The sequence below is a fragment of the Schistocerca piceifrons genome, chromosome 6 (assembly GCF_021461385.2).
Source record: "Schistocerca piceifrons isolate TAMUIC-IGC-003096 chromosome 6, iqSchPice1.1, whole genome shotgun sequence".
Taxonomy (NCBI): Eukaryota; Metazoa; Arthropoda; class Insecta; order Orthoptera; family Acrididae; genus Schistocerca; species Schistocerca piceifrons.
Genome location: NC_060143.1, coordinates 82,437,761 through 82,463,787, shown reverse-complemented (window position 1 = coordinate 82,463,787; position 26,027 = coordinate 82,437,761). Strand labels below are relative to the sequence as shown.

At 39.8% G+C, this 26,027-nt stretch overlaps 1 protein-coding gene across 1 annotated transcript in view; it reads right to left on the bottom strand.

Moving 5' to 3' along the window:
* The window catches only part of LOC124803150 (lysosomal-trafficking regulator), a 593,053-nt gene that overhangs the window by 355,290 nt on the left and 211,736 nt on the right, over nucleotides 1-26,027 (bottom strand). The window contains exon 19 of the mRNA XM_047264331.1: nucleotides 1,589-1,761. Coding sequence (XP_047120287.1) covers nucleotides 1,589-1,761 — 173 coding nt within the window. The remainder of the gene's footprint in view (nucleotides 1-1,588; nucleotides 1,762-26,027) is intronic.

The following is a 26,027-nucleotide window of genomic DNA, read 5'->3' as shown; positions in this document are numbered from 1 at the left end:
AAACTTTAAGTGTCTTTTAATAGTGCCTGTCTGCAACTTAACAAGTCTTCTTCACAGTAAATAGCAATCTGTTTGACACAGAGTTCAGTGTTAGCCTTCTATCATCATGATCTTGCCCTACGTACCTCACACATTTTGTTAGTTAGTTTGCTTTCTCATTACCACAATTGCTAGATGCCACCACTCACAGGACTATCAGCTTTTTCCTTGCATCTCTCAAAATATTCCATACATTGAAGTTATGACAATTATTCTGAAGTGATTTTTTAGCAGTGGAAAGGCCGACACTTCACAGAATACTATAATTTGTAGTAGGTTTGTTTCATCATATACTAAAACAGATGATAGCTCTGCTGGCAAACTAGTATATGGTCTTTTGCCTGAGTATAATATACAGCCACTTATAATGTAATCCAATTGAACAGATAAAAAAATCTACTCACTAAGTGGCAGCAGCATAAAACAAATACAAAGCTTAAGTAAAAGTGCAAGCTCGCAGAGCCAGTGGCTCTATGAGGTGTGAAGGAAAAGGACTGGTGAGGTATAGGAAATGGACACATTTGGGATAGTCACCCAGAACCTTGGGTCAGATAAGATTTACTGGACATGATGAGAAGGAAGGGAAGTCTTTCCTTCTCATCCCATCTGACCTGCAGTTCTGGGCAACTTTTACGAACTCTTCCCATTTCCTAAATCTCACCAGTCCCGTTTCTTGATACCTCTTCCTTCCTCTTCAATCTTTCTGCGATAAGAAGGAGCCACTGGTTCTGAAAGCTTGCACATTTACTTAAGCTTAATATGTATTATCTCCTGGTGCAGTCTGATAAGTTGACTTTTTATCCATCCAATTACATTATATTTTCAAAATTTGATTATTCTTGTTGATTTATTAACCTCTTATCATAATGTGGCATATTGCTATATCACTATATTTGGATGCACAGCATGACTATAGAAAGACTTGCTGGAAACAAGATTGAGATATCATATAAAAATTGAAAAAGTGTATTGCTGAATATCTTGGTGGAGAAAATGACTAAATAACATTTAAAGCACATGCAGTTTGAAAAATAAATAATGTTAGAAATCTATGATTTTTTCTGTTTATTTACAACTTATTCCCTGTTGAAATGTATGAAAATAAAGTATGAGCACACAAAATATCCTGATAACAAAACACAAATGATTACCATGAATAAAAAGTGTGCTAAGGGAACAAATTTGGAGATTTTCAGAAAAAAAGATCACTTATTTGAACCATGATGAGTTTCAAGAAAGAAATTCTGGAGTGAATTAATGGTAATGTGACGAATATGTAAAAATGTTTACTGCCAGGCACTTTAATGCAACCAAGCTTACATAAGTCTTATAAACTGACTTACAAAGGCAATTACTTCAGATAATACAGTATTTAAAGAGAGAGAGAGAGAGAGAGAGAGAGAGAGAGAGAGAGAGAGAGAGAGAGATGGAAAACAGCAATGTAACCAAGTTCTAAATCCACAAAATAACAACCAGGCATTTATATACATATAATTTAACCTTCACATGATAAAAACAATACATATTGTGCAAATGTGATGCATTTTACCTATCAAAGTAGCATCTCTACGCCTGAGACTCAGACCAAAGCCTTCCAGCAATGTTGATACCATCCCAATCTTTGCAAGCCGTGCACAGTTTTCTGCACAGTCTCTGCATAATGTTGCAAGTTGTTTCAATACTTCCACTGCTTCTTTACTTTTCTGCTGTTCTTCTGGAAGCCTGGAGAACAAAAATACAATAAACAGTCATCTTTTAAATTAATGCATAGGCTCATCATAACTGAAAACAGGCAGTCTCATGTCTCAAGGAACATAAACATCCTGATGCAGCTACTTGCAAATTACATTCACAACTACAAAATATTATTTATTTAGCCACTATGTTCCTGCTGGTAGTTCAACAGCACCATGCAGAAAGTACGAACACACAATTTCATCTGAACTGCACAAAATTGTCTTCAATTACTAGTTTATAAACAAGGAAAATATTCAAAGGCAGGTACTTAGTGCAACATTATGTAAAGTACAATGCAAGTGGGTGCTTTCTCGTGGTGTGGGAGGGGGTGGAAAGGAGAGACGGAGAGGTGAAACAGAGAGACAGAATTCCACAAAGGGAAAATTATTCACATCTGGTTTTCATAATAAGCAAGATTGGAAGAAAAAGCAGTGCTGGTGGTACAAGCTGTACACTACCTTTCCTTGCATTCATCTGTGACACACATTTTATCTCCTACAAAAGTAATCACTGAGAAACCCCACTTGAACAATGGGATGGAAGATATGCTCAGGCTGTACACAAGAAAGTGCAGAGAAGTTCATGCCACCAGGAATGTGACTTTATTGAATCCCGCAGGTCTATAATACACTCCCTGACAAACAAATGAAACACCAAGGAGACATGCTCAGATGTCAATACAACTTCATACACTTACCCACCATCGGTAGGTATGTAAACGATTATAGTTGCAATTCTCTGTGACAAGTAGAACTGCTACCAGAGATCATTAGTGCTGGTAGGGTTTATAAGAAGCATGGACAGTGTCAGATGTTGACTGATCGCTGTGTAGATCATGGACATGCCACAGCCTTGTGTGAGACAGCATTATCAACAAACTTTGAAAGTGGATCACTTTGGGTCTCCCTTTGCCCAGCTCACTGAATTGTACAATATCCAGATTTGTAGGGCTATGGCCCAATGTAGGACAACACAGTAATGTGAGGGCAGGTAAACTCATTGTCAAGATTCTGGTCAACCATGTCTGACCACTAGAAGGGAGGATTTCCATAACCTATTTTATCTTGTCCATTAATGTTATGCACCACTATAGTTGCCACACCAGATGATTTTGATCTGTATCAGTGACACTGTAACCTGCCAAATCTCAAGTGCCTTACCTTGTCTGCACATGTTCTAATTTAGTGCTTATAATAAACCAGGTCTTGTGTAACATTTTCAAATTATATAAACTTACAATACCATCTTATTTTGAGCCAGAGTTATATCTATTTTTGGATATGTAGAATTAGATTCATATTTTTGGATATTTACAGAATGTTTTAGTAGTCTGGTGAGGTTCTGCTGTGCTTAAAGTTAGTTGTACTGATATTTTTTACATGTTATCAGGTTATGCTATAAGAATTAGTCTTCCTACAAATGTCAGAAGAAGATATAAAAATACAACCTTATATTTCATTTTATTTTTATAAAATCAATATTATGTCACTTACAAAACATGTCACATTTGTTTAATCTACCAATCTATATTTTACTACTTTTAAGAATTAGCTTAACACCTATAATTTTGAAAACATTCAATTTATTTTGTCACTGTCATTTCATGTTTTTTTCTTCTTCTTTCGTTCCACCATCTCTGAGGTACGCTGGGTCAATAATTTCTTTGTGCATTGTTCTTTTCTTAGGGCCCAGTATTTCATCATTCTTTCTGATCTTATTTTCCTCTCTTCTTCCGAGATGAAGGGTTTGGACTTTTGTGTAGATTTGTCTTGGAACCGTATGTTCTCATCTTTAGTAATTAATTTAGCTGTTCGATCAATAAGTGAATTTTCTGAAATCTTTAATTCTACTAGGTCTTTCTCAGTTTCTTGAAACCAGTTGGGTTTTGTTTTGCGGTTACAGAAAAAGTCAAAGATTTGTTTAGTTTAATCTGTTGGAATTCCTTCTGAGAAGATGACCATAAAAATGTGTTCTCCTTTTTTGCATAGTATCTGAAAGTTTTTCAATTTTCTTGTAAAGAGTTTCATTTTTTATGTATATAATCTTATTGTCTTGAACTTTGGCCCTATGATTTTTCTTAAAATTTTTCTTTCCTTTAGCTCAAGTTTCTCCATTTGGCCTTTGAAATTCATGTTTAGTGTTTCTGCTGAATACAGTGCTTCCGGCTTAATCACTGTCTTGTAATGTGTAATTCTGGACCCCCCATGAAAGGGATTTCTTATTGTATGTAATTTTTTGTTAGTTGGAAGGCCAATTCAAGTCTATATTTTCTGGATTTCATTGCTTTGCTTTCACCAGCATTCCAACTAATCCATTCTCCAAAATATTTGAATTCTTTTACTATTTCAATCTTCTGTTCTTGAACTTTGAGGTATTTACATGAGTACTTGACGTTTGTCAATATCTTAGTTTTTTCAAAGGAGATGTGAAGACCTATTTTAGCTGCTTGTTTCTTTAGTTCAACGATTTGTTCCCGTGCTTCTTCCATTATTTCAGCAAACAGGGCCATATCATCTGCAAAAGCAACGCAATTTACTTTAAGATTATTCTTTTTGCAACCCAGTCTTATACCACTCTTAATATTTGTGTTCCATTCTCTGACTACTTTCTCAAGCACACAATTGAACAGCAACGGTGAGATCCCATCCCCTTGTTGCACTCTTGTTTTTATTTCAAAGGGTTCCGATAATTCTCCCATAAATTTAACTTTCGAAAATGTATTTGTCAGGGTCGCTTTTATAATATTAGTTGTTTTCTTATCCAAACCCATTTCTTCCAGGACTGACAAAAGAGATTCTCTATCTATCAAATCATATGCTTTTTTTAAATCAATGACTGAGATTACGTGTGTCTTTGCACTTGATTTTTGGTGTGCCATAATGTCTTTTTATTTTCATAATATTTATTTTTTTCCATAGGACTTTTATTTCCATAATATTTTCAAAGAATTTTTATATGTGAAAAGCAAGTAACTTTGATTTGTTTTCGATATTAATAGTGGAAATTTATACAACACCAATACAAATCAACAAATGTTCTGGATGCTTCTAAAACATTAGTGGACTGATATATTGAAAATGTGTACCAGAAATATGTCAACTTATTCATTAAGTTTCCAACTATGTCGAGTACAGTTCACAAGACTCTTTGCTATGAATGATGTAAACAAAGAGCTACTAAAAAAGTTTTGTTGTGCAAACTGTGACTTCGTTTCTTGTGAAAAATGTTTATAACATGTCTGCGGAATTAGAAGAAGGGCAATTAAAAAATGGATGTGAAAAAATTAATGAACTATACGTCAGTCACTGCTATAAGACAACCTTGGACTAACTCCTATTTTCATTAAGGTTATCAATTGGACAAGAACCTAGGTGATGATAGTGAATGCAAGTTAAATAAATCCAACTTGTATATCAATTTCTCCTCTTAAAACATTTTCATAAATATTGCATTACCAGGGTTGCTCACTTCTTTGCAATAGATTTGTACTTCCAACATCTGAGGGCTGCTCAAAAAGTAAGGGGACTTTTCAAATTGAGCAAGCAATGTACCTTCTATTATTGATTATTATATATATATATATATATATATCTAAAAAGAAAGATGATGAAACTTACCAAACAAAAGCGCTGGCAGGTCGATAGACACACAAGCTAACACAAACATACACACAAAATTCTAGCTTTCGCAACCAATGGTTGCCTCGTCAGGAAAGAGGGAAGGAGAAGGAAAGACAAAAGGATGTGGGTTTTAAGGGAGAGGGTAAGGAGTCATTCCAATCCCGGGAGCGGAAAGACTTACCTTAGGGGGATGGATATGTGTGTGTGTGTGCGAGTGTATACCTGTCCTTTTTTCCCCCTAAGGTAAGTCTTTCCGCTCCCGGGATTGGAATGACTCCTTACCCTCTCCCTTAAAACCCACATCCTTTTGTCTTTCCTTCTCCTTCCCTCTTTCCTGACGAGGCAACCATTGGTTGCGAAAGCTAGAATTTTGTGTGTATGTTTGTGTTAGCTTGTGTGTCTATCGACCTGCCAGCGCTTTTGTTTGGTAAGTTTCATCATCTTTCTTTTTAGATATATTTTTCCCACGTGGAATGTTTCCCTCTATTAATTCATATATATATATATATATATATATATATATATATATCTAAAAATCTTTCCTGACGAGGCAACCATTGGTTGCGAAAGCCAGAATTTTGTGTGTATGTTTGTGTTTGTTTGTGTGTCTATCGACCTGCCAGCGCTTTTGTTTGGTAAGTTTCATCATCTTTCTTTTTAGATATATTTTTCCCACGTGGAATGTTTCCCTCTATTATATTTATATATATATATATATATATATATATATATATATATATATATATATATATATATATATATATATATATATTTTACAGCATACTTCGTTTATGTTTGCTTTGGTTTTGTTTTGCTGTAGGGTGCAAAAAACAACTGGAGTCACATGCACCCAAGTCAAAACTACAGAACACAAAGACAGACAGGAATTAAAAAACGACTATACTTCAGTCCCAATTGACATAACAGAAGACAGTTAAAAACAGGTATGTGGAAAAAGGGCTAAAGACACCATGCAGAAATGGAGGTCCAAAACTAAATAGTAAATGGCCTTCACCATAATGCTTTGTTGGATAAAAAGTAAAACGTGGACAATAGCCCGCGTGTCATTTTCTAAAACGGCTGATAACTCAAACAGAAAACCCAAGTGGGAATGTAAACGGTTAAAAAATGGGTATTCTATCAGGAAGTGGCGGACAGTTAAACCTTGGGTGCAATGTGTACAAAGCGGTGGGGTAGCGTCACTCATCAAATGACAATGGCTAAAAAGCCAAAATGACCTCCTCCGAGCAGGAGGCCAAGAGGAGGTCGTCCAAGCCACTGGGAGACGCTTAATAATCCAGAGCTTTTTCCCACGAAGGGAGGACCAATGGCATTGCCAAAGGGAACCACCTCCTGACAAGAGGACACTACAGAGATCATTGAAGAGAATATAGGAACTAGTGGGCTGTAGTATGAAGACTGCAGCCTTGGCAGCAGCCTCGTTTCCTGGCAGACCGACATGACCAGGAACCCACATAAACATCACAGTGGTTCCACCAAGACTGATCAAATGACAATTTTCCTGGACCCGCTGCACTACAGGGTGGGCAATGTACAGCGCACAATAGACTTTGAAGGGTGCTGAGTGAGTCTGAGCAGAGGACACAATTGAAAAGGCTGTGTCGCAGCATGTACTCCATGGCCTGATACAGGGCAAAGAGCTCGGCTGTAAATACTGAGAAGTGACCCAGAAGCCGATATCAAAAACACTGGTGCCAATGATGAAGTCATACCTAACCCCATGGTCAGTCCAAGAGCCATTAGTGTATACAAAGGTACTATCGCAAATTTCCATGTGAAGGTCATGAAACTGAAGACGATGGACCGAGTCTGGAGCAGTGTCATTAGGAAGCAAATTAGGGCCACTTCACAGCCAAGGTGGTGAAGGTTTCACCCCCACTGGGAAAGTTGCAGGTAATGTGAAGTTAAGCCACCATAGCAAGTGCTGAAAGCGGACTCCAGGAGGTAGCAGAGAAGAAGGACGCACCCCATATTGGCGATCAACGGAGTCATCAAAGAAGGAGGCACAGGATGGGTGGTCACGCATGGTAGACAAACGGCATGCATACCTGCTGAGGGGAAAGTCACAGCAGTAGGACAGTGGTAGTTCAGCAGCTTCAGTATACAGACACTCAACCAGGCTAGTGTAAAAGGCACCCAAGGCCAAATGGATGCCATGATGGTGGATAGTGCTGAGACAGCATATCAGGGATGGACACGCAGATGCATAAACAAAGTACCCATAGTCGAGTTTCGAACAGACAAGGCACCGGTACAAACGGAGGAGGGTGGTTCGATCTGCACCCCCAGGAAGTATCATTGAGAACACGTACAACATTGAAGGATGGCATACAGCAGGCTGCCAGGTGAGACACATGGGAGGACCAAGAGTGTTTCCTATCGAGCAGGAGCCCCAGAAATTTCATAGTTTCAACAAATGGAAGGGCAACAGGCCCAAGCTGTAAAGATGATGGGAGAAACCAATTGCGTCGCCAGAAATTCATACAGATGGTTTTGTCAGTGGAAAAGTGAAAGCCACTCTCAATGCTCCAGCAGTAAAGACGATCAAGACATTGCTGAAGATGCTGCTCAGTGAGACAGGTCCATGGGGAACTGCAATAGATGGCAAAATCGTCAACAAAAAGGTTGCCAGAGATGCCCTGTGGGAGACAGGCCATTATAGTGTTGAAGGCAATAGCAAACAGGACAACGCTCAGGACGGAACGAACCATGAGGCACACCGTTTTCCTCGATAAAGGTGTCCAATAAGGCAGAACCCACACACACCTTGAAAACTTGGTCTTTTAAAAATGCCTGAAGGAGACATGGCTGGCAGCCACAGAAGCCCCATTTGGAAAGAGTATGGAGGATACCAGTTCTCCAGCAGGTGTCGTAGGCGTTCTCCAAATTGAAAAACACAGCCACAGTCTGGGATTTCCATAAAAAACCATTCATGATATGGGTTGACAAAGTAACCAGATGGTCAACTGCAGAACTCCGTGCATTCCTCAGTAAATTGCGAGACTCGAGCCACCATACCATTCAGGCATGAATCATATGTTTCATCATCTTGCAAATGCAGCTGGTGAGAGAGATGGGGCGGTAGCCAGAAGGAAATTTTTGGTCTTTGCTAGGCTTAGTATGGGTATGACAGTGGCTTCACACCAAAGTCTGCGAAATGTGCCCTCTGCCCATATGCAGCTGTACATGTTAAGCTGAAAGTGCTTGCCTGCAAGAGAAAAGTGCTGTAACATCTGAATGTGGATGGCGTCTGGCCCTGGGGAGGAGCCTGATCTAGCTCTCTCATAGTAAAGGTGGCATTGTGGCACTCAGGGTTCGGAGAAGAGAAGGGTATCGCCTGAGCCTCCTCCACTCGTTTCTGATGTAGAAAGGCAGGGTGATAGTGGAAAGAGCTCGAAATGTCCACAAAATGGTAACCCAAGGTGTTGGAGACAGCAACAGGGTCCACGATGACTTCGTCTGCTACTGTCAGGCTGGAAATTGGGGAATAGTTCTTGGTCCCAGAAAGCCATTGGAGGTTGGTCCATATGACAGAGGGAGAGATGGACCTGTTAAAAGAACTAGTGAATGAAATCCAGCTAACTCCTCTTTTGCTATGCCAAAGAACATGACAACACTTTACATGCATCTCTTTACAATGAATGCAGTTTGCCATCATAGGATGATGGTTAAAAATGCGGAGAGCACGTGTCCATGCGCAAATTGCGTCACAGCATGCCTCAGTCAGCGAACAGAATGGGACAAGACGTGGTAAAGAGGAAGTACAAGGAATGGAACATACTGCAGCAGTAGAATAGCGTTTGTGATGTATTCCACCTTGTCATCACAACTGGAGAAATCTTGTTCTTCGAAGGTCTCCAGGGAGGAGTAAAGCTGCCAGTCAGCCTTAGTAAGCAGCCATTTGGGTGTGCACACGGACCGACTAGGAGTCAGCAAACGGATAGCACACGGGAAATGGTTGCTCGAGTAGGTGTCTAAGAGAACGGACCACTCAAGACGATGGGGAAGCCGGGCAGTGCAGAAGGATAGGTCCAAATGGGAACAGGTGTGCAAGGAGTTGGAAAGGAGGTGTCGGAAGTGGGTCCTCCAGTGTTTAAGGCAGAAGAGGTTAAGTTGGTAAAAAGGTCAGCCAAGAGGGCACCTCTGACACGTCCTGGGAGAACCCCAAAGGGAATGATGTGCATTAAAGTCACAGAGTAGCAAAAATGGGGGAGGTAGCTGTGCAATAAGCTGAAGGAAGTCTGCCACGGTGACACTGAATGATGGATGGAGATGAATAGCACAGATGGAAAAAGTCAGGTGGGGAAGGAAAAGACAAACTGCAACAGCTTGAAGGTGGGTAGTCAGGGAGATGGGTTGACTATGAATGTCACCCTGTATGAGCAGCATGATGCCCCCATGAGATGGGATGCTGGCCTCAGGGGGAAGGCCAAAACGAATCGGTAAGAAATACGAAAGCTCAAAGCAGTCGTGAGGGTGCAATTTCATTTCCTGAAGGCAGAGTACAAGGAAATGCTGTGATGCTAAAAGTAGCCGTAATTCTCTACGTGGGACTGAAGGCTGCAAACGTTTCATTGGAGGAGAATCGTGATGAGGAAGAGCTGTAGGGGTGTCACCTCGGCGGCTGCCGAGTGACAGCCGGTGAAGAGTTGCTACTACAGGGCACAGAAGCAGGAGGATCCTCCTCCATGGGGTCCACAGAAGCATCACCTTGCTTGTGTGGTCGGTCTATGCAGTCCAACACTGAAAAATGGTTGGTGGTGCACAGCGGTGACATGGAGGCTAGCTAGGCTAAGGTATCACATGGCAACACCGTCAAAGAGGATCTTCGAGTTGGCGAAGGAGAAGACCGTTTGCCATCGGTGGACATCTTCGAGCCTTTCTGGTTAGAGGAAGACTCGGGTGTTGTTTGGCTGGAGGGATGGAAGAAGTCTTCACGGGAGTACTCCTTCTGTCCTCTCTGGCCTACCGGTTGTGTAGCTGGTGGCTTCGCCCCTTGAGGTGAGAGTTTGACGGCTTGTTGCACAGCTGGATGGGGGGATGGTGATGCTACCTTGACACTGGGCGATTTCACAACCTCAGACCTGAAATGGAGGTCGCATGTCAGCATGGCCATGTCCTTCATGGAATAAGAGGTAACAAGAACAGAACTGTAGGTGCCAGATGGGAGAACACAGGGTTTGCGACTAGCCAGAACTTGCAAGTGACACTTTTTCCTTCACCCGGATCTCTTGGACAGCCCGCTCATCAAGATACATTGGGCAATCCCAAGAGGTGCTGGCATGACTACCATTGCAGTTGATACAGCCGGGAGGAGGAGGTAAACAATCACCCTCATGCACATCCCTACCACAGATTACACCTTTGGCTGGGTGTCAACAAGATGTTCTAGTGTGGTTGAAACAACGAGACTGGTAGCAGCACATCGGGTTTGGAATGTACAGCTGGACTGTGATACTTCCACAGCCTGCTTTGATCTTGGATGGCAGCAACACTCTATCAAAGGTGAGAAAAAGAGTGTGGGTGGGCATTAAGGAGGAATCTACCTCTTTCATTACACGATGGACGGCAGTGATCAGAGAGGTAAGATTGGATTTCGGCTTCGATTAGACCGTCGAGCAGGCTGGTGTAAATTACACAACGGGAAGAATTCAGAATTCTATGTGCCTCGGCACAAACAGGGTAGCCGTGGAGAAGCAAGTCAGCAAACAGTTGTTGTGCTTGAGAATCAGATGTAGTCTCCAAAAGCAAAGTGCAATTCCGTAAATGAGAGCAAGATTTCACACATCCAGCAATTGCATCAACACCTTTCTGAATAATTAACATATTTACTGCGGTGAAGGACTGACTGTCTTCAGTATGTGAGACCACGAGGCACCGTGGTGCAGTGGGAAGGGTCTTTGAATCATTAGCCTCATTACATTTACATTTCACAGATGTTGATTATGAAGATGACTGATTCATTGCGGGGAAAGTTCCCCACGATTGCCAACATCTCCGATCGCATGCTACTTCTAACTGGGGGTCCCCTTCACAAGGGGGCGCACCCACCTTAGGTGATTGTTCACACCTCCTGGACACCTGACAGAGGGACCAATTGGCAATCTGATAAGGTTGCAGGTCAGGCAAACATCCCTCCCTGGACCTGGCCTGTACCAGGGGGTACATATGAACCCTACCTGTTGACCCAGGGCTGGGAATTACGCATTACCCAGTCACCTGTTAAGTGTCAGATGCATGGGTCAGCCTTCAGGAGCACACAGGGAGGAAGAAGAAGAAGAAAGAGAGGAACCTCAAACACCAAAGCGGAGGAATGAGAGGAGAAGGGAAACAAAGACAGGAAAAGGGAGCAAAAACCAAAGGTGAGACTGTCATTACGTCAGTGACAGACAATGCAGAACATTCCCAATAACATCTCAGACATGTTCCTCAAGGGAATGGAAAAATAATAGCAAGAGGACAGACATGCAGCACGGAAGGGAGAAATTGCTGTAAAGTTGGAGCCCCATGGTAGTCAAGTATGAACCCGCGAAAGAGTGGTGAGGCCCCTGGGGGTTCGTTTGTCTTTGACACACAGAAAAATTACGTATGTTTTAGTGTGCTTGGTGATTTTCGATTATTATAAAAAGTTGAGCAAAGAATTTGCACCAAATTTTGTGTGAAAAATGGAATCAAGTGCACTAAAACATTTGATATGTTGACAGTGGCTCATGGTGAGTCTGCTCTAAGTAAAATAAATGTTTACAAGTGGTATAAGCTCTTCCAAGGTGGCTGAGAAGATGCCAATGACGAACCTTGCTCTTGATGCCCCAGCGCATCAACACAAATGATACCACCAAAGTTGTGAAGAAAACTGTTTAGGAAAATCAGCGAATTACCATAAGAGAAGTTGCTGGGGATGTTCACGTCAGTTTGTGTCATGCAATCCCCCCCCCCCAAATATGTTTTGGGCATGAGATGCATATTAGTGAAGTTTGTTTCAAAACTTCTCAATTTTGATCAGAAGAACCGTTGCATGAGCATTGCTCAGGAGCTCTTGAATGATATCAATGATGATCCTGATTTGTTCAAAAGGGTCATAATTGGTGACAAAACATAGGTTTATGGTTATGACGTCGAAACCAAAGCCCAATCGTCCCAACGGAAGCATACCAGAGAGCCAAGACCGAAAAAAGCATTCAAAGTTCAAGCAAATGTCAAAGTTTTGCTCACTGCTTTTTTCAGTTACCACGGCGTAGTGCATCATGAATTTTAGCCTCAAGGCAGTATGGTCAATAACGAGTATTGCTTTGACATTATGTATCATTTGCAACTAGCAATATGCAAAAAATTCAGGAATTGTGGAAAAACAATTCATGGATTTTGCATCAAGACAATGCACCCGCTCATTCATCGTTGCTTGTGAGAGATTTTTTTGGCCAAAAACAACATGAAAATCATGCCTCAGTCATCATATTCATGGGATTTGGCCCCCTGCAGCTTTTTCCTGTTCCCAAAACTGAAGAGCCTTATGAAAGGACGAAGATTTTCAATGACTGAGGATATAAAAACAGCTTCGCTGGACGTACTCAAGGCTGTACCAAAAAGTGGCTATGAGAAGTGCTTCAAGGATTGGAAGAAGCATTGGCACAAGTGTACTGTATCTGAGGGGGATTACTTTGAATTGATGAATAAATAAATATTTTTTAATAAAAATATAAAGTCACCTTACTTTTTGAACACATCTCGTACAATATTTAATATTAAGGAGGAACTTTATAAGCTCCACTGGTAGCACATACACAATCTTTGAATTAAATTATGACCCTGGGAAGATATAGGTTGGCCAACAAGTAAGTACCCAATGTGTCTTGTACAAACAGACTATATTGTTGTGGCACTGTGCCCTACAATTAAGTTGGTGTGGTATACATTAATATAGGGGTTTGACAAGGTAGCATATTAGGACCAATACTGTTCCTGATATACATCAATGACTTTCCCAGTAGTGTTACTCATGGTGAAAAAATCCTCTTCGTTGCTAACAGCAATATTATAATCATTGAGAAAACAAGAGAACTCCTTGCCGAGAAAGCAAATGAAACTCTCAAGGAAGTTTATGATTGGCCAATAAGTAATAAAGTGACACTGAACATAAAGAAAACTAATGCCATGATTTTCAGTCTGAAGAGGAAAAATGACAATGTTAAATTAAATGTAGATGGTACCTCTATAGACTGTGTAACAAATGCAAAATTTCTAGGAATGAATACTGATTCTCAGTTGAAGTGGTGTGAACACACAAAGGTACTTGCAAACAGAATGTCATCAGCATGTTATGCCTTTAGAATCCTATCATCAGTGTGTAACATGCAGTGTCTTTTATTTACATATTATTCATATGTACACTCAATTCTTAGCTATGGCATTCTTTTTTGGGGAACAAATGCTCAAAATACGAACACAATTTTCACTCCAGAAGAGAGCCATAAGAATATTAACCAAAAATACTAGTCAAGCTCATTGTAAAGATCTGTTCAGAGCACTGGGGATTTTAACTGCTCCATGTGAATACATTTACCAGTCAGTTGTACACATCAAAAATAACATTGGTAATTACTGCACAAACAGCTCTGTCCATGGCCATGCAACAAGAGATAGACTCAACTTCCATTTATCAAGAAAAAATAAACATAAAACTCAAAACAGCATTTTCTATCAAGGAATAAAACTGTGCAATAAATTACGAAACGAGATTAAAGAAATTGCAAAAATACACTTATTTAAAAATGCAGCTAAAAAGCTCCTGTTATGCAATACATTTTATACATTTGAATGATTACTTAGCTAAAACAAAGTAGGGGTTGATAAAAATGTTATATAAATAATTAATAATAATAATAATAATGATTATAAAATATCCAACATTTCACATAACACCTTCACTTTATGTTTTTTTCCTTCTTTTTTTTTCCTTTCTAGAAATACTTACCCCCAAGCTATGTGTGGCACAATACTAACACCCCTTCCTCTTTCTGAGCTCAACATCTCACTCATTATGGAGATATGCAGACTCAGTTTTTCAGGATAGCAAATGGGAAGTTGTGGTACAGAAAATGGCCCAGAGATCACCAGTGTGTGTGTGTGTGTGTGTGTGTGTAGAGCGAGTGAAGTGTAACAATGTGTGTATAGTGTATGCAGTGACCAATAGTGAGATATGAGTGAACAATGTGGCGTTACATTATTTAATAATGTTATTTGTAAAAAAAGTATTCTATACCAGGAGTAAATCTAATGATTGTCTCTAACTAGAAATCTGTAAATATATGTGTATACAAATTAGCTTATTTTAAAGTGATCTAAATTTACAAATACTTTGAAACATCCTATATCCTTTTAAAAAGAGATCTACAGATGAATAAAGCTACTGCTAGTGGTGGTGGTGGTGGTGGTGCTGCTGCTGCTGCTGCTGCTGTTACTGCTACTACTACTACTACTACTACTACTACTACAACTACATCAGCAACAATTTCAAATCAAAGATAAACATGCATCACATCAGAAATCACAGAGTCTTCATGAGAACCTCTACTTCTAAGTAATTATCTTCCCAATGTAACTCTGGCCAACTAGTGATCCCACTGGGATAACAAATAAAATACATTGCAGGACTTTGTAAGAGAAATGCCAGGATAGTTCTGATAGTACTTAGCATCTTGATCTACGAGCTTCTCCACAACTATTAAATTCCCAGATGCAATCACGATCAGATAGCCATCTGCAATCTTCTACCACAACACTGGGTACACACATAGCAAGTTAGCATGCATACCTCTACTTAGCAGTACCAAACATAACATGGCATAACACTACCACCATAAAACCTTGCTTAACCACAACTAAATCTGCTGTTATTGCACAGTTAAAAATGTAACTTTTGAGCACTAATCAAAGTCACTTTTTACATGACTAGACACAATCATATACTGAAAAAAATCAGGATGACCTAAAAATAAAGTTTATTGCGCCACTGAGTTTAAGCTTCCAACAGCTTCACAGTCGGACTTCTGGCAACACTTGTCACAATCTTCCAGGAACAAGGGCATGATACCCTTACATGTACATGTTAGCAGACTGTGATGTGATACAAGAGACTTTTCCTAATATTCATGATGAGGCTAATTTCATGAGCCAACCTCTAACTCACAGACAAACTCTCTCAGAGCCATTACTGTAATGATTCTGCAATTGATATGTTTACTACAGAACATTTTTTTTACGGCAAGACTATTTTGTTTTTGCTGCCCTTCAGGGTCAGGGTTCCGCTGTTGCTACAACTGCTTCTTAATTTTTAGTTTTTATGGAAGTACTCCCACATCAAGCATCTAGAACATTTTAGATGCCTCACTTTCACCCCCCCCCCCCCCCCCCCCCCACACACACACACACACACACCACCCCCTCTGGGACCTCCTTTATGCACACAAAGCAGACTCGGGTCTACTGCAGATGAACCTTATGTGACAATGGTCAAAAATGGCTACCACTCACCTCTCCAAGCTCTGATGCCCTACTTGATTAAAATTCACTTAACTCTAGAACTAAACATCAGATTTAGATGCCAGTTGCATCAATCACTTGCAAAATCCACAGAGCACATTCTATGCTATGTTCAAATACAAGTTATGCTTTTCCTCATCTCAAAACATTATGTAACATTAGATTCAGAAATGAGCACAGACAGGAAACAGAATGTTACTGCCACACCTCAATCATAGCCCCTCAACATCTGCACCTGCCACTGAACAAGTAATAGGCTCCCTACAGCATTCTGGGTTATCCCCGGCCACTCGTCGGTGACTGGCAGCAGTCAGACTAGGAAATTATCATCTCACATGTAGGCTGCTGTTAACACCACAACATCAATAATCATACCCAGAGTGGCAGCATGACCAGGACCCATGGACTGCTGATGAATGGGATCACACATGCTGATGAATGGTATCACACAATTTTCAGCAATGAATTACTATTCTATACAACCCCTGACGATCACTGTCAGTGAGTATGACAGTGATTGACATCTTTCCAATATTTTGGAGAGGCACAATGGTGTTACTCCTGGCACTGTGGGGTGTGGAGCTGTCGAGTATGACATCAGGTCACGGTTAGCAGTGATTGATGGATCTCTGATGGCACAGGAGTGTGTCATAGACATGACAATGAAGTACCCTGTGGCCAACAAGAGTCCCATACCTGTCCACAACAGACAATTTATGGAACCAGTTTGGATGTCAACTGTGTCCCAGTGCTAGTATCCAGGATATCAATGACCAGTTCCAACAGTTGTGGCCCGGCTGATCCCAGGAGAGTATTGAACAGCTTCGTGACAGCAATCTGTGCATACATCCAGGCCACAGAGGGTGCACTGTCAATGTCATCTACATCTACACCTACATTTACTCATCTATACCTACATCACTATTCTGCAATTCACATTGACATGCTCAGTAGAGGATTCATCAAACCACCTTCAGATTGTTTCTCTATGAACACTTCAGTCTTTTCTCGGTTGCTCTGATTTCTCTTATTTTTATTATGATGATCATTTCTACCTATGTAGGTGGGAGTCAACACACTATTTTCATATTTGGAGAGAAAGATGGTAACTGAAATCTCGTGGAAAAAATACCATCACAATGAAAAGCCCATCTGTTTTAATTATTGGCACCCCCAATCATGTATCATACCCATGACAGTTTTTCTTGTATTTCATGAAAATACAAATCAAGCCCTCCATTCTTTGAACTCTACTGATGTCTTCCGTCCATCCTATATGGTAAAGATTCTACACCATGCAGCAGTACTCCAGAAGAGGATGGGCAAGTGCAATGTAAGCAGTCTCTTTAATAGATTAGTCCATCTTTGTAAGAGTTCTGCCAATATGACATGGTCTTTTGTTCACCTTCTCCACAATTTTCTATGTAATCTTTTCAATTCAACCTGTTCATTGTTGTAATCCCTATGATTTAGCTGAATAGATTTGTGTGACTTATCATGTAACAAAAACTTAAGATTCCTTTTAGTATTCACATGGATGACCTCACACTTTTCATCATGTAGAGTCAATTGCCACTTTCACACAATAAGGTATCTTGTCTAAATCATTTTGCAACTGATTTTGATCTTTTGATGACTTTTCTAGACAGCAAACAATCTATGAGGACTGCTATTTTGCTTATACACATTAGGGACAGCAGAGGGCTTACAACACTTCTTTGGAAAGTTTTGTTTTACTCAATGACTTTCCATCAGTTACTATGAACTGTGACCTTTTTGATAAGAAATCGTGAACCCAGTGCACAATTGAGACAATACTCCATAGGCACACAATTCTACTAGAAGCTGCTCGGTAGTAATGGTGTCAACAGCTCTCTGGAAGTTTAGCAATATGGATGCAATTTGAGACACCCTGTCAATAACATTAATTACTTCATGTAAATAAAGAGCTAGTTGTGTTTCACAAGAACAATATACACAGCATTGAAAGAAATTAGAACAGAACAGTGCCACAACACAAGCAACAGTTTCCAGAAAAATAAAATTAATTTTTTTTCATCAGGACATATGAGGTTGAAAAACAAGATAGATGAGCCTCTTGTTTGCCTAGAATAATGTGCAACATTTTGAAATGATAGATGTTTTCTGCCTCTCTGAACACCATGTAATCACAGGGATGGAGAAGTTAAATACGTTGTGTTATAGACTAGCATCATTTTTGCGTAATGTTAATACAGAGAAAAGGAAGAGTTGTAACAGATGTAAAAGTCAAACACAAAGTGAAAAACATTGAAACAAATAGTTTTTGTTTTATCTACATCTATATATATACTCTGCAAACCACCGTGAGGTGCATGGCAGGTACATCCCATAGTATCAATTATTAGGGTTTCTTCCTGTTCAATTTACGTATGGAGTGCAGGCAGAATGGTTGTTTGAATGCCTCTGTGTGTGCAGTAATTATTCTAATCTTATCTTAACAATTCTGATACGAGCGATATGAAGGGGATTGTACTCTTAGTATTTTTCCCAGAGTAAACATTTAAAGGCATTTCTTGAAACTTTGTTAACAGAATTTCTTGGGTTAGTTAACATCTATCTTCAAGAGTCTTTCAGTTCAGTTCCTTCAGTATCCGTGTGACATTCTCCCATGGATTAAACAAACCTGAGACCACTCGTACTGCCCTTCTCTGTACACGCTCAATATACCCTATTAGTCTTATCTGATATTGGTCCCACACACTTGAGCAATATTCTAGAACTGTTCACAAGAATGATTTGTAAGCCATCTCCTTTGTAGATAGATTGCACTTCCCCAATACTCTACCAATAAACCAAAGTCTACCACCTCCTTTACCCACAAATGAACCTATGTGATCATTCCATTTCATATCACTACAAAGTGTCACATCCAGGTATTTGTATCAGTTGGCCGATTCCAACAGTGAATCACTGATACCACATTCATATGCTGCTACATTTTTTCGTTCTGTGAAGTGCAAAATTTTACATTTCTGAACATTTACAGCAAGTTGCCAATCTCTGTACCATGTTAAAACCTTATCAAGGTCTGACTAAACATTTATGCAGCTTCTTGCAGATAGTACTTCCTCACCGATAACTGCATCATCCACAAAAAGCCTGATTTTACCATTACTATTGTCCGCAAGGTCATTAATATACAATGTGAACAGCAAGAATCCAAATACAGAGCCCTGGGGCATACCCAAATTTACTTCTACATCTGACAAGACTCTCAATTCAAGATAATATGCTGTGTCCTCCCTACAAAAAGTCCTCAATCCATTCAAAATTTCGCTTGACACCCCATATGATCATACTTTTGACAAGAAGCTTACATGTGGTACTGAGTCAAATGCTTTTCATAAATCAAGAAATACAGCATCTACCTGATTGCCTTTATACAAGGTTTTCAGTATGTCATGTGAGAAGAGTGAGGTGGGTTTCACATGATCGGTGTTTTCGAAATCCATGCTAGTTGGCATTGAGGAGGTCATTCTGTTCAAGAGACCTCATTACATTTGAGCTCAGAATGTTCTAAGATTCTACAACAAATCAATGTCACAGATATTCGACGGTAGTTTTGGGGATCACTTCTACTACCCTTCTTTTAGAAGGGTGTGACCTGTGCCTTTATCTACGAACTGGGCACAGTTTTTTGTTTGATTGATTTCCGATAGACTATAGTTAGATTATGAGCTAACTCAGCCACAAATTCAGTATAGAACCTGACAGGGATTGCATCGGGCCCTGGAGCTTTGTTCAATTTTAATGATTTTCTTAACACCACTGACAGTAAGACTTATTTCATTCATCTTTTCAGTGGTAAGAGGATTAAACTGGGACAATTCTCCTGGGTTTTCCTTCATAAAGGAACATTTGAAACTGGAGTCAAGCATTTCAACTTTTGCTTTGCTGCCCTCAATTTCAGTTTCTGTCTCATTCACTAGGGACTGGACACTAACTTTGGTGCCACTAACAGTCTTTACACATAACCAGAAATTCTTTGGTTTCTGTGAAAGATCACTTGACAATATTCTGCTACAGTAGTCATTGAAGGCATCATGCATTGCTCTCATGGCAGCCAAATGTGATTATTCAGCACCTCTCTACCTATAGCCCTAGGATTTGTTTTACACCAGCACTGTTAGCTCCAATAGGCAGAAGTCATGGTTTGTTGGTGCTGCACATTTTAGTGGTTTTGATTGAGATAATCTCATGATGCAGAATTCTTCATTTGTAAACAAGTGTAGGAGCGTGCACAGAATCAGCTGAGTGAAAAATCTGTACAATACACACATTTATTTATATACAAAAGCCAACTCAGGAACTTTCCTTTGTGTGACACCACATGTACAAGATCATGTGCTGATTTAAAAGTTTGGATTCGCAAATTTTATTGTTCGCATCACTTCTACATAATCTTTTATTGATTGATTCAATATGCGTTTATATTGTGATATATTGTGAAATTTGGAACACTCATGAGTGCTGTGATACACTCATTCTGTTATCGTTGAGCTCTTTTAAAATTTTTAAGAACAATAGGCCTATCCTCATTGAAAACAACTGTTCTCTAATTTCATTGCACAATTACACGAGTGATATGTTATTTTGAGACTTTTTGGGCATATACAAAATGATATTTTCACAAATTACCAGTACTAGTGTTTTGAATACCTAATTTATTTTGTAGCAAATCAGCGTTTGTGGTTCACGGTTCTGTCAAAGAATACATAGTCCCTGAACTTCATTGCATATCAACACAAATAACTGTGCATTTTTGAGTATTTTCAGAAACTACCATTGTCCTCTGCATAACCTGCAAGCCATCTGTAGCAAATCGGCGTTTGTGATTTAGTTACTGTAGCAGGTTTCCTAATTAACATATTGTGTTACATCTAGTTTTCCCTTAAAGAGGAGTAGCCCTATGAATTATCTGCATTTATCACAAACTAACTCTGTTTCTGAATATGTTAACAATGATAATTAGCCTCAAAATGTTTTAGGACACTAGTAGTTTTTACAACACATTATTGTGTTGCATTAATAGAAATCTCGCTTTGTGTATTTGCTTCAATTCTTACAGCGAATTAGTAACTTTTTAGCTCAACAGATTAAAAGATAATCAATTGGCTTTAATTAAAGTTATTTGTTCACTGCCTTAAAATACATTGCTCCAGCCAAACTGCAGTCCTATTGTGAATGATGTTCTCAAACACACGATGGGTTGGTTGACGTTTGTAAGCAGCTAGAAATCACACTGACTACTGTCAAACTATTGGCAGCTGCTGCAAATTGGTGTGTTGGAAGAGCTCCTGAGAGTCTTGTACCTGTTATACCTGTACCAGAGGTACCTCAAGAACTATTCTCTCCCATGGATCGTGTCTCCTTTGCAGAAAGTAGAGGATCTGTCATTACTTGTCCACTTGACTGCATCCGGCATGTCAATGGTAGATCTAGCAGTCCTTTACAGGATGACAGGGACCAGGAAGGACCCAGGGCTTTGTACCGATTCCCCTAACCAACAAGTTTGAGGTGCTATCTTTCAGTGAAACTGAGCAATTGGAACTCACTTCACCTGTTTTGGGAAAAACTTGTTTTGTCCACTGTCAGGAGGAGGCAAATGCAAAATGGAAGGGTCTATTAATCGTCACCAGTTCAAATGTATGGCGAATAATGATAAGCCTCAGGGAAATAGCAGCAAGGAACAGGAAAGGACACTAGGCGCACTCAGTATGGTTGCCTGGGGGCCTCATTCAACATGCTGAAGAGGTTATTCCAACAGCTGCTGAGGGAACAGGATGGAACCAACTGCAGATTGTGGTGCAAGTTGGAACAAATGAGGCCAGACATCTGGGCTCTGATGTTATTCTTGGGTCATTCTAGCAACTGGCAGAGAAGGTTGAGAAGACTAGCCTTGCACATGGAGTTTCAACAAACTCCACAATTTGCTGCATTGTCTCCAGAACTGAACCTGGCCTTTTAATTCAGAATCGAGTGGGAGGACTGAATCAGAGACTTCAAAAGTTATTTGACAAGCTAGGCTGTGACTTCCTGGACTTGCGCCATTTGGTTGAGAACTGTAGGGCCCCCTAAATGGATCAGTTGTACATTGCACATCAAAGGCTGCTACTCAGGCAGCTGGCCATGTGTGGGGTGCACACAAGGATGCTTTTTTTTTGTTTAGGTGACTCTCCATCCAATCCAGATAACAATACCGTATTTACTCAAATCTAAGCCGCACTTTTTTTCCAGTTTTTGTAATCCAAAAAACCGCCTGCGGTTTAGAATCGAGTGCAAAGTAAGCGGAAGTTCTGAAAAATATTGGTAGGTGCCGCCACAACTAACTTCTGCCATCAAATATATGTAGCGCTACACAGGCATGCTTTGCAGGCACAAAGATAAATACTGGCGCCAAAACACCTGCATCAGTAAATAAATTGGAAAAAAAAGGTGGAAGACGAGCTTTTTTTCTCCGCCCCGAGTTTCGACCACTGCATTTTCATACATTATCCAAAGAAGTAAATACAAATTCCGTGTTGTTCATCTTTGAATGTAGCAGCATTTCAATGTACTACAAAAATCCGACTAACAAGACTGAAGACTGTTTGGGATGTTTGTCAATATGGCCAACTCTACGTTCTGAATTTTTTCCTACCTGTGAGAAGAGATGGTTGCTAATAGGAACTTTTATGAATTGTGAATCACATGCAGTATTCTCTTCACCATAAGACTAATACGAATATAAACATTTTGCCATGTATTCTTCCATGTTTGCTGCTATCTCATTTAAATCCTGTCTGCCTAGTAAACTACGAAACTTGAGTGAGAGACAGCAGCAAACGCGGAAGAATATACATATCATGTCATGTTTATATTCATATTATTCTAATGCCTAATAGTGATACAGTCAGAAATGAAGCAGATTTTTAAATCTAAGATGACTCTAATTTATGTGCAGAATGTAATGTACTATAGAGGCGTCGGCAAAGGTTTTCAAACGGTGAAAAATTTTCGCTAAACTCTCGTTCAGAACATCTTCTATCATACGCAGTCTATTATTTGGTTCTTGTTGATCATTATCAAAGAAAGCAGCAGTGTAAGTAACAACAAATAGCAGTCTCTTGCCATTGTTTCGCTAATGAGACGATTCCTCCCTCTCTCTCTCTCTCTCTCTCTCTCTCTCTCTCTCTCTTTTTAATTGTAAGCGGTGGTAGCATGCACAAAAGCAAGCCATGCCGCGAGACAGGCTGTAAACACTCATTATCAGAATGCAAAAAACAATGCATGACACATTACAGTAATGCATTTTTAGCTTAGAGTGAGGTAAACACCTATAGCAAAGAGAACGGCACTTATCAGATCAAAGAAAAATAAGCAATCCATTCAAACCAGACAAAGCACGTGACAAAGGAAGGGTACCCATATAAATACAGACAGAGCACCTGACGCATAGCAATGGCTACCTGGTAAAGTTTAACTGCTAAGCTTATGACTCGAACCAAACTACTGTAGCTGTATTGTCATTCATTCAACCTAAATTGTGTTTCACATTACAATGGACCAACTTTGTTTCGATTTGGAGGTGCGGCCTAAAACTTTTCTCTCCCCTTGAATTTCGAGTCTCAAATTTCTGGTGCAACTTAATTTTTTTCCCCTTGATTTCGAGTCTCATTTTTCAGGTGCGGCTTAGACTTGAGTGCGGCTTAGATTCGAGTGAATACGGTAGCTATAGGAATCCCAGAAGTATCAGTGTAAGATAGAAAGAAATGCCTCCCACAAGTGAAAGTATTAAAACCCTAATCGTAAACTGCTGAAGCATTTGCAACATACTGACAGAGTCTGAAGCTCACGAAAAGCAGTGAAGCCCACATAATACTCACAGTCATGCAAAGCAGCGAGGCTTATTAATGAGAACAGGATACAATGTTTCAAGAGTAAGTTAAGTGAGGTGCTATTGGATGATGAACATACAAGAGAGATGCTAATGCCAAATTCAATTTATTATATAGTAAATTGCTGTCAATATTTGAAAGCTGCTTTCCTAAATAAAAACAAGCAACCCATGGATAACTACGGGAATTAAAATATCATGTAAGAGGAGAAAGGAGATTTATATAAATGCCACAATATGTCAAGATTAAAATTTAAATGCATACATAAAAAATACAGTAAGATTTTAAAGAGTTATTAAAATGTCAAGAAATATGTACCCCTGACAGTAATTAATAATGCACATAAGAATATTATATATATGGGATACTTTTATAATTCTACTAATTTCAGTCAAAATTCCTGCTATTTGTGAACTGTCAGTCACAACATTTCCATTTAGTTTAATTGTTGAGGTATCTTGTACACGGACTGGCTGTCCTGTCTCTCACATCTCAATACAACCCCTCAAGAAAGTGAATAGGCTGATGGCTCGGAAATGTTATTGAACATCTAAGGAATCCTTAATAAAACAACTATTGGAAAAGGATCAATCAGACTGAGATTCTAGCCCCCACCTACCATGTCAAAGCATGCAACTCGGGCTAAGACTGGCCAGGCAGGTAGAAAGACACTAAACTGTGAAGAACACACAAAAGAGATAATGCCAAATGCTTAGGCTGCCGAGGCAGTGACATCCAATATGATGTGGTGCAATAATGGGGCCCTCACAGCCAGTCACTGCTTCACAATGCAAGCCCTAGGCTAGCAGCATCATGTCCCCAGACCCACACTGGGAAGTGCTGCCTTATACGCCATACAACACAAACAAATAGAAGCACATGCAAAAAAACTGTGTTGAATAATTCAGACTACACTGGAAAGGTATAAAATTTTAGTGACTGGGGAGAAATCACAAAGAGGGTCTCACAGGGTTCAATTTTGGGTCCACTCTTATTCCTTACATATGTGAATGACTTTCCATTTAACATTCACCAAGCAGAATTAGTACTTTTCACTGGGATAGTAGTGTCATTATCAATCCCACTAGAGAGAAAGGAACAGAAGAGATTGGAAATGATGTTTTCCATAGAATTATTAAGCGATTCTCTGAAAATGGATTTTCCCTTAATTTTGGGAAAACACACTATATTCAGTTCTGTAGAACAAATATAGTCATACCAATAATTGATGCAGTACATGAACAGGAGTCAATAAATGCTCTAAATTTTTGGGTGTACATACTGATGCACTGAAAGAAGCACATTAAAGAACTTCTCAAACAATTAAGTTCAGCTGCTTTAGCTCTTTGTGTAATTGTTGATCGTGAAAACTAGTAAATTAACCTCCTGACATTCTTTGCATATTTGCACTAAATAACATCTTGTGGAATTATTTTCTGCAGTAACTCACCACTTAAAAAATAAGTACGAAATGCACAAAAGCGTGCAGTAAGAATAATGTGTGGTGGTTCCACAAAATTTTGGGACAACTGCCAGATGTTTGTAACTTCCTACCACAACATTTCAGTGCAGAGTCTTCTGGCCATCTTCATGATATACTGGCGAAAACTCCCCAAGATCTGGTATTTAAGGCTCCACTGGCACGTGCATGGTGGATACACTTGGCATTGCGTGTGCGCTACTTGAGTGTGTTCGATTCTGCTGCGCGGCGCGCCCTTCGTGGTGAAAGGACACCGCGTCAATATCAATTTGATTGTCTTCCCGTGGTTTCATCACAGAGCTACGCCGGCTACAGAGGACACGAGGTTTTTCGACAATTGGATTCAATGCCATATTTAATTGGAAACTGAGACTCACTGTCAGACAGCCGTATTTACACAGATTCATTAATAATATAACTCCACAAGTTAGACGTATGAGCCACAATTTTTGTCTCATTGTAATTCATGACATGACCAGTGAAAATACAGTGTTCGGCGATGGCAGATTTACAAAGAAGGTGAGTATGCTGCTGATGTTCTACAATGTGATCCTGCACAGTATGCATCGTTTGCCCTATATAAGATTTGCTGCATTCACACAGAATCCTGTAAATACCTGCCTTGCGCAGCTCTAGGTCGTCTTTGACAGATTCCAACAGCGACGAAATTTT